The sequence below is a fragment of the Hylobates moloch genome, unplaced genomic scaffold (assembly GCF_009828535.3).
Source record: "Hylobates moloch isolate HMO894 unplaced genomic scaffold, HMol_V3 SCAFFOLD_14, whole genome shotgun sequence".
NCBI lineage: Eukaryota > Metazoa > Chordata > Mammalia > Primates > Hylobatidae > Hylobates > Hylobates moloch.
In genome coordinates, this window is record NW_026652289.1 from 94,307,166 (window position 1) to 94,317,999 (window position 10,834).

At 36.7% G+C, this 10,834-nt stretch overlaps 1 protein-coding gene across 1 annotated transcript in view; it reads right to left on the reverse strand.

Moving 5' to 3' along the window:
- The window catches only part of ATP8B4 (ATPase phospholipid transporting 8B4 (putative)), a 261,101-nt gene extending 251,107 nt beyond the window's left edge, over positions 1-9,994 (reverse strand). The window contains exons 1-2 of the mRNA XM_032174818.2: positions 9,933-9,994; positions 6,463-6,532 (exon numbers count right to left, since the gene is read on the reverse strand). Of these exons, the coding sequence (XP_032030709.1) occupies positions 6,463-6,490 (28 nt within the window). The 5' untranslated portion in view covers positions 6,491-6,532; positions 9,933-9,994. The remainder of the gene's footprint in view (positions 1-6,462; positions 6,533-9,932) is intronic.
- Between the last annotated feature and the right edge of the window lie 840 nt (positions 9,995-10,834).

The following is a 10,834-nucleotide window of genomic DNA, read 5'->3' on the forward strand; positions in this document are numbered from 1 at the left end:
AATGTTTGTGGAGTGACTAAATAAATGAATGCATGTTTTAGGTTAAAATAAAAAGCTCTCCAGGCTATTGCCAGATCTACAGAAACTGATATCATCTAACGATGTGTCAGTCCCACTCATGATGATACAAATGATGGTGATCATTTCATCACATGTCAGTCTTGCAGGTCATGGGCCATTGTAACAAGTCCAAGAAGAAGTGACTGGCCTCAGCTTTCTCTGCCAGTCACTGTCAGGAAGTGAATGCAGACACAGTTACAGAGCCAAAACTTAGACTCATTACATAGCAATTACTATTTGTCTGTAAAATGAAGTTCTGTGTGAGGAGGATTAACAAGTTCCATTCCTCATCAAAAAACTGTCAATTAACTAATTAATGAATTGTTCATTAAAAAACAAATATTATGTACATAGTATTTGTGCCAAAAATGTTTAACCCAAATTACTTTAGAAGAAATTAAACCATGCTAGAATATTCAATAAAATGGTTAGACTAGACTTTCCCAAAATTCAAAATAATGAAAAATTATTTTAAATTTAAAAGAAAACAAAGGAATTAGCCAAATTCAGTTTATGAACATTGATTGGATACTGTACCAAAAATTAAAGCCAATTCTAAGAGATGAAATGTACTAGGGACCATTGAGGAAAGTGAAAAATGGGATATATGCTATTTATCAATGTGACATTTCTCAGGTATGGTGATGATAATGTAGGTATGCAGGAGAATGTCCTTGTTCTTAGGGGATGTGTGCTGAAGTATTTGGGGTAAGCGTCACGATGTCTACAACATGTGACAAAAACAACAGAAACCTGTGTGTCATAAAGATTCACATAAACTTAAGGCAAATGGGGTGGAAAAAGATATCTATGCACGTGGACAACAAAAGCGAGCAGGAGTCGCTATTCTCATAACAGACAAAACAAACCTTAAAGCAACAGCAGTTAAAAAAGACAAAGAGGGAAATTATATAATGATAAAAGGACTAGTCCAACAGGAAATTATCACAATGTAAAATATATATGCACCTAACACTGGAGCTCCCAAATTTATAAAACAATTACTACTAGACCTAAGAAACAAGATAGACAGCAACACAATAATAGTGGGAAACTTCAATACTCCACTAACAGCACTAGACGGGCAATCAAGACAGAAAGTCAACAAGGAAACGATGAACTTAAACTATACCCTAAAACAGATGGACTTAACAGATATTTACAGAACATTCTACCCAACAAATGCAGAATACACATTCTATTCATCAGCACATGGAATATTCTCCAAAATAGACCATATGAAAGTCCACAAAACAAGTCTCAACAAATTTAAGAAAATTGAAATTATAGCAAGTACTCTCTTAAACCACAGTGGAATAAAATTGGAAATCGACTCCAAAAGGAACTCTTAAAACCATGCAAATAAATGGAAATTAAATAACCTGCTCCTGAATGATCATTGAGTCAACAATGAAATCAAGATGGAAATTTAAAAATTCTTCAAACTGAACAATAATAGTGACACAACCTAACAAAATCTCTGGGATACAGCAAAAGTGGTGATAAGAGGAAACTTCATAGCATTAAATGCCTACATCAAAAAGTCTGAAAGAGCACAAATAGACAATCTAAGGTCACATCTCAAGGAACTAGAGAAAGAAGAACAAACCAAACCCAAACCCAGCAGAAGAAAAGAAATAACCAAGATCAGAGCACATTAAATGAATTTGAAACAACAAAAAAAAAACACACAAAAGACAAAAGAAACAAAAAGCTGATTCTTTGAAAAGATAAATAAAATTGATAGACCACTAGTGAGATTAACCAAGAAAAGAGGAGAGAAGATCCAAATAAGCTCAATTAGAAATGAAACAGGAGATATTACAACCAATACCACAGAAATACAAAAGATCATTCAAGGCCACTATGAACACCTTTACGCTCATAAACTAGAAAACCTAAAGGAGGTGGATAAATTCCTGGAAATATACAACCCTCCTAGATTAAACCAGGAACAAATAGAAACTCTGGACAGACCAGTAACAAGCAGTGAGATTGAAATGGTAATTTAAAAGTTGCCAACAACAAAAAAGTCCAGGATCATATGGATTCAAAAATGAATTCTATCAGACATTCAATGAATTGGTACCAATCCTTTTGACACTATTCCACAAGATAGACAAAGAGAGAATCCTCCCTAAGTCATTCTATGAAACCAGTATTACCCTAATACCAAAACCAGGGATGGACTTAACAAAAAAAAAACAAAAAACTACAGAACAGTATCCTTTATGAACATAGATGCAAAACTCCTCAACAAAATACCAGCTAACCAAATCCAACAACATATCAAAAAGATTGTTCACCATAATCAAGTGAGTTTCACACCAGGGATGCAGGGATGGTTTAACATACACAAGTCAATAAACGTGATATACCACATAAACAGAATTAAAAAACAAAAATCACATGATCATCTCAATAGATGCAGAAAAAGTATTTGACAAAATCCAGCATCCCTTTATGATTAAAACCCTCAGCAAAATCAGCATAGAAGGGACATACCTTAAGTTAATAAAAGCCATCTATGACAAACCCACAACCAACATTATACTGAACAGGGAAAAGTTGAAAGCATTCCCCCTGAGAACTGGAACAAGACAAGGATGAGCATTTTCACCACTTCTATTCAACACAGTACTGGAAGTCCTAGCCAGAACAATCAGACAAGAGAAAGAAATAAAGGGCATCCAAATCAGTAAAGTGGAAGTCAAACTGTTGCTCTTTGCTGATGACATGATCATACACCTAGAAAACCCTAAAGCCTCTTCCAAAAAGCTCCTAGAAATGGTAAATGAATTCAGCAGTTTCAGGATACAAAATTAATATACACAAATCAGTAGCCCTGCTATACACCAACAGCAACCAAGCCGAGAATCAAATAAAGAACTTAAACCCTTTTATCATAGCCATAAAAAAGATACTTAGGAATATACTTAACCAAGGAGGTGAAAGACCTCTACAAGGAAGACTATAAAACACTGCTGAAAGAAATCATAGATGACACAAACAAATGGAAACAAATGCTCATGGATGGGTAGAATCAATATTGTGAAAATGACTATACTGCCAAAAGCAATCTACAAATTCAATGCAATTCCCATCAAAATACCACCATCATTTTTCACAGAACTAGAAAAAACAATCCTAAAATTCATGTGGAACCAAAAAGAGCCCACATAGCCAAAGCAAGACTAAGCAAAAAGAACAAATCTAGAAGCATTACATTACCTGACTTCAAACTATACTATAAGGCCCTAGTCACCAAAACAGCATAATACTGGTATAAAAACAGGCACGTAGACCAACGCACCAGAATAGAGAACCCAGAAATAAAGCTAAATATTTACAGTCAACTGATCTTCAACAAATCAAACAAAATCATCAACGGGGGAAAGGGTACCCGATTTAACAAATGGTGCTGGGATAACTGGCAAGCCACATGTGGAAGAAGGAAACTGGATTCTCATCTCTCGCCTTATATAAAAATCAACTCAAGATGAATCAAAGACTTAAATCTAAGACCTGAAACTATAAAAATTATAGAAGATAACATCAGAAAAACCCTTCTAGACATTGGCTTAGGCAAAGATTTCATGACCAAGAACCCAACAGCAAATGCAACAAAAACAAACATAAATAAATGGTACTTCATTAAACTAAAAAGCTTCTGCACAGCAAAAGAAATAATCAGCCAATAGACAACCCACAGTGTAGGAGAAAAATCTTCCCAATCTATACATCCGACAAAAGACTAATATCCAGAATCTACAAGGAACTCAAACAAATCAGCAAGAAAAAAAACAAGCGGATCCCATCAAAAAGTGGCCTAAGAACATGAATAGACAATTCTCAAAAGAGGTTATACAAATGGCCAACAAATATATGAAAAAATGCTCAACATCACTAATTATCAGGGAAATGCAAATTAAAACCACAATGTGATACCACCTCCCTCCTGCAAGAAAGGCCATAATCAAAAAATAATACGTGTTGATGTCGACGTGGTAAAAAGGAAATACTTTTACACTGTTGGTGGGAATGTAATCTAGTACAACCATTATGGAAAACAGTGTGAAGATTCCTTAAAGAACTAAAAGTAGATCTACCATTTGACCCAGCAATCCCATTCCTGGGTATCTTCCCAGAGGAAGAGAAGTCATTATACAAAAAAAAAGCACTTGCACACGCATGTTTATAGCAGCACAATTCGCAATTGCAAAAATGTGGAAGCAGCCCAAATGCCCATCAATCAACAAGCAGATAAAGAAAATGCGGCAAATATATATATATATATATGTGTATATATATATGTGTATATATATATATATATGTGTATATATATATAAATATACATATATATATACACACACACACACCCATATATACACTATGAAATACTACTCAGCCATAAGAATGAATGAAATAATGGCATTTGCAGCAACCTGGATGGAACTGGAGACCATTATTCTAAGTGAAGTAACTCAGGAATGGAAAACCAAACATCATATGTCCTCACCCATAAGTGGGAGCTAAGCTATGAGGATGCAAAGGCATAATAATGATACAATGGATTTTGGGGACTTGGGGGAAAGGGTGGGAGGGGGAGTGAGGGAAAAAAGACTACAAATAGGAAACAGTGTATACTGCTCAGGTGATGTGTACACCAAATCTCAGAAATCACCACTAAAGAACTTACTCATGTAACCAAACACTACCTGTTCCCCAAAAACCTATTGAAATTTGGAAAAAAAAAAAAAAAACCATGTGTGTGTTTGTACATAGGAGGGCATGTGTTTGTATAGAAAAAGAGACAGTAAGGAAGCACATGTGGCAAAACAGTAATAATTGTAGAATTAAGGTGAAGGGTTTATGAGTGTTCATCATATCATTCTTTCAATTCTGTAAAATTCAACATTTTCAAAATTAAAAGTTAGGGGAAATGTAAATAAGAATAATGTTACTGAGAAATGTTTAAAGACATTAAAGGTGTCTGTGATTATAATTCTAAGTTTAAAGAGGAGGTTTCAAAATAATGTATAGGATAATTCCATTTGGGGATATATATTTGGATCGATATACACAAATACATTAATAGAGGTCACCATAATTAGAGCCCTGTAAAGTTGTGCAACACAGCAACCTCAAGCAGTTATCTCTAGGTGGCATGATTACAGCGACTTATGCTTTCTTATTTTTATTTCCAAAAATTTCCTACTTTTACATATATGCATTAATATATACATATACATATGAATTACTGTTTAAGAGAATGAGACCTGGATCTCAGATCATGTTAGAACACATCAAAACTTTGCAACACTGGGTCCTGTTTAAAACTTGTTTGTGTTAAAGCCAGTTAATCTTATTTTTACACTATAAGATTATACATAAATAAATCATTTTACTGGAAAAAAAATGGGTGGTAATAATTCTAGACTACTGATTAGCATTGGGAATATGAATATATTGCCCCAGAGGGCATAATTAATGGCCTGTGGGTGGAAACCACATTGAGACAGAGTTCAGCTCCTTATGAGACTAAATGTTGCAATGAATAAGTATCCAACAAGAGAATGAAGTGCATCATGATATAATTACCTACGGAAGTAGGTTAACCACCTATCAGGGATGATATTGGAAGGAGGGACAGGGCACTATGTAAACTCTAATCCAGCCTTTAGTCTCTAAAGAGTCTATGGTCAAAAATAAAGAAAACAGCCATAATAGGTTGGACACATGTCCACTCAAGGAAAAATTACATAATAAGCTGTCACTGACTAACTAGAGGCAAAAGAGAAAATCAACACTCTCTGGTGTGGATGCCATATTAAAGAAGTTGGATTCAGTAAACTGAAAAGTGTTAATGATACTATTAATTACTCAACCTAAAAAACAAAGTGTGTTTTCTGCTATCATGACCAAAATTATTTCTAACTATATGAACTCTGTTTTAAATGTTGGTGTGTTCACACAATGGAACACTGCTTTGAAATTTAAAATGAAGAACTATTAATACATGCAACTGTATAGGTATATGTCAAAAACCTTATGCTGAGCAAAAGCAGCAATACGAAAGAACACATACTGTATGATTTCATTTATATTCATTTCAAAAGTAGGTAAAACTGATCTGACAGAAATCAAAAGATGGTCACAGTGAGTGTAGAAAGAATGAATGAAAAGGAGCACAAGGGAACTTCCTGGGGTGATAGAAATCAATGTTCTATATCTTGTTTTATACACCCTTTGTAGTTACATGGGCGTATATAATCGTCAAAGTTCATTGAGCTGAACACCTAGACCTGTGTGCTTTTTATATATAATTTAAACTTCCATGAAAAAATTAAAATTATATTTTTAAAATATCACTTTGCATCATTGGAAGAACTCAGAACTTACCACACAATTTGTTTTCACTGAAGAACATTATTATACTTGATCTTTCACCAGGTCTCAATAGGTGGCCTACCTAAGAAAACAGAAGTATGCAATATTAGTATCTGAAAAATGCACAATAACTATAAATTTACCTCCTTTAACTTTCTTCCTAGACAAATCTAGATAACTAGGAGGTCACTGACACAGGAAAGAACAACAGATTTAATTTATCAGGCTTTAGTCCAGCCAGATAAGAATAATCCTGTACAAAAATAATCTATTTGTATTTTAAAGGCCATATGAGACAACTCAAGGTAAGCACAAATGCGCCACTCAATTTGGCATTAAAATTGAGTCAAATATATCTCAAATCCTGTGAATCAGAATATCTCAGGGGTGAAGTTCCGAATCTGCCTGTAAGTGCCATAGGTGATTCTTTCACAAGCCACAGCTGAGAACCACAACTGAACTTCAAGAGCTATGTGTGAGAGGAAATTATTGCCCAGGCTCTAGAGAAACAAAATGCAATCCAAAACTTTTCCTCGATTTATTCTCATGTACGTAGTCTTCTCCAGGCAGTTATTTTTTTAAAACAAGAATAATATCATTATTATATTTCATTTTTTCCCTACATGTGGTCTAATTTCCTTCACATTGTAAACTCTTAGAGATTTAGAATGATAAATGAAGGAGCAAACAAGCGATTTCAAACATTCAAAACCCAAAAGACCACAGAAATAAATGCACCTTCGCAAACACATGACAGCGCAGGCAGAGGTACTGACCACATGCTCTTTCAGTTAGAAAAAACAAATGACTGGTTTGCTTCCTGCTCAGGAAAGTGGTGTGGCAGGATGCGGCCAACATACATAAAGAAGAAGTTGGTCAGTCATATGGTGACCAGAGAAGGGGAAGAACACCACTTATGGCTTAGTAGTTACAAGAAAAGAGGTTGCAGAGGAAGTTCACCAACACGCACTGCTCCACTACAAATCCCCGAGAAGTCTAAAAGGCCTGAGACCATCATTTCTTCCTTTTCTGGCCCCTGGGGTATGCCTAACAAATAGGGTCACTGATACTTTGCAGGACCCAGTGTTTTCTAGGGGCCAGGTTACTAAAACTTACGAATCCAAGCGAGGACATAGGGGTGTCGCTGCCGGGTGTTGCTAAAAGCAAGGCTAGGTCATCAAATACGACCCCGTCGGTAACTCCCATGTTGCTCCCTCCACACCTTCAACCAGCTGCCAGCAAGGCTGCCCAAGACCATCCCTCCTAGCCCCGCCTCTCTACTCCCCCACCCCAGCCGCAGGCAGTGGGTTATCTCCAGGACACACCTGCTGACCAGTGCTTGCTCTCCAAGTTCCTCCCTTGTTCCAGGCTTGGCCACCTGCAGACCAGTCTCCACATCAAAGCCAGAGTTATCATTATAAACGCGAATGGCATCATGTCAGACCCCTGCTAAAAACCCTGTAAACACCTCTTGTTGGCCTCAGCAAAAAAACTGTAACATGACTCCTAGGACCTTCTGCGACTTATCCCTGCTCATCTTTCCAGCCTGTTTCCTCATCACTCTCCTTCCCCGCTCCCATGCTTCCCTGCACCTCCTCATGTCTGCACTCCAGAAATATACAACTCAGCTTCTTTCCATTTGGGGGCCTTCACACATGCTCTTCCCTCTGCCTGTAGCCATCTGTCTCCACTCCCTTTATCAGACTAGCTCCTATTCATCTGTCCAATGTCAACTCATATATCGTTTCCTTTAGGAGGCCTTCTCTGACCTCCCCAAATCAGAGATAGGAGGAGCACTTCCTGTGTGTTCCCGTAGAACCTGGCACTGCCCATGTGACAGCCCCTATCACTCTAGAATACATTTTTCTATTATATTGGCTATTTCCCCATTATTCCACAAACTCCTTTAGGACAAGGCTCCATAGCTGTATCTCCAGCATCTAACGCCTGCCTGGCACGTAGTAATGCTCAGTAAACACTTGTTGAATGAAAGATTAATTTACATGAGAAATGGAGGAAGGGCTTCAAGATGCTAAAAGACACTTTCCTTTTAGCAACTATCCCTCCCTGGATCCCAGACCCCAGGCCCCAGCCCCAAAATGTCTTAGATCTGCCTTCCCAAGCTGGAGTGGCTGCAGCTTTTTTGGCTGCTCCCTCCCTTTTTCTGGTCCCTGTCTTCCTACACACTCTTATCTTCAGCCTGGGAAGAACTCAAAGCATGAGCAAAACTGGGTTAGCAATAGGAAGAGTGTTGCAGGCAAATTGAAGAGCAGAAGAAAGAAGAGAAAATGAGCAAACCTGGGGAGTGGAGGCACTAGAGTTATAAAGGAAGATTCACAAAAAGGATGTTCGGTGGTAAAGACTTCCTGTCAAAAATACCACAGACAAAAGTGAGTTTTCATCCATGAAGGACTGTTGTTTCTTTGTTTCACAAAATACTCAAAAAACAAACGAAAAACAAAATTGTTTTTGTTTCACAGAATAGTCACAGCAACAAATACAAAATGGTATTGGGCAGGTGAATGAATTCTGTGACAATGACATCTGTATCTGGTGGCCCCACTTGGCCAGAGGGTAAAGGCTCATCAGCAAGCTCTAAGCCAACTTGTTAGGGCTTGAAAATTCTCCAGTGGGACTAAGTCAACATGTTCTGTGTTCATGGGCTGAGTCCCCAGGGCAGAGGAAAGGAAGAACAATTCTTTAAGCAAGATGAAAAAAAGGGGGACTCTACAACCAAACAGCGGCAATGAGAATGCAGGCAGAAGACATTTATCTCTCAGAAAGCTAATCAAAGTACCAGACACTTGGCACCTTATCCTTTCTTTGTCCTTATTGGTTTGCTAGATTGGTGTAAGGGACTGGTACTAACAGATAACAAAGATGAACTTAAATACAATTGTGTAATATAAGGTAACTAAGGAGAAAATATCCATGTAACCTCTTCTCTATCTTATTTTAGATCTTCCTGCTAGCACTTCTCATTTTAAAAGTTCCTAGACATTCAAACATAAAGCCATGTCATAATCTTCCATATTCTTCCTAAAATTACTTTTAAAACATACAGCTATGTTGCTACTGCTAATTTCTCCAATACCGTCGTCCAAAGCGTCTTTGAAACCTTTTATTTTGAACATACTGAATAAATCCATTTTTCAATTTTAGCCATTTTTCCTTTTGTAGAAAATACTCTGTCACAGTAATCATATAATCACTATTGCATGAAATAAACAATATTTCTATAAGATTTCCAGAAGCTTTTTCTTATTAATGATCCTAGTCAAGTGTTGTCACTCTAAAACATAAAGTAACATCAAAAAAATAAGAATTGACATTCAAGTCCATGTTTCCTCAAATCCAGTCTTTTTCTAGTAGCAATGGCAATCAGGTATACTTTATGGAGGACTCATAGTAATGTAGCAGATTCTAGTTTAACTCTAGAAGCAACATTTAGTCCTGTCATTCTTGCAAATTTATCAACTCACCGAAATACCACCACTGACACTCGCTCCACCTCTAAAGGTTGTCGGAGTAAAGAAAAAGTCATCTTTCGTTGAACTTTTGGAACAGTAAAGATCTAAGGAAATAGAGTAAACAAAATCAGCTGAAAGAAAAAGGTTTGCTAAAGTTAAGTCTAGCTCTAGAAGCAGGAACTTAGGATTTTGAAATTTAACCCTTTACAAGTACTGAAGCAAACAATATTTAGAAGAATAAGTTCTCCCTTTTAAAAACTGCCTCAAAGTAGAGGAAATGGAAAAAGGAAAGCTGCTAGATGAATCTTATCTTACCCTTAGCTTCATCTTATGCCAGGGATTAAAATGGTAGTTTCTTCATGTGAAAATCCTAGAGGGTTGTTTTTAATAAGGGAAGTGTGAGAAAGTAGAGAGAGGAATGTAGGAAATAATAGCTAAGGACTTTACATATATTAATTTATTTTAAAAAGCAGTGCATATTTGTTTTAAAGATTGAAATTCATACTTCCATAAATATATTTTTTTGACATTTAAAGCTTAGGTGTTGAATCTTGGTCACAGAAAATAATTTTCTAATGCAAGAAATAACAAAGTCATAAGAAGATGCCAGTTTATACAGGGAAATTAAAGAGTTGGTTTTAGACACCTTGATATTGAGGATAACAAGACCTCCATGCTGGAGCTGCTACTTAGCATCCTGTGAGGAAGAGGGCAGCCTTCCGCAAGGAAGTATCTTCTTACAGTGAAAACGGGCACATCTGGGTGCAGGTGACTCAACACTTTAAGCAAAGGATTAAAATGGAGAGTCTCTTTAATGATCTGAGGCCATTCAGCAATCAAGTTATTACAGCTAATTCCCTTGCTCTGATTCCATGCTCACCAAGCAACCTGCTGATAATAATTTGCTTTCCCAC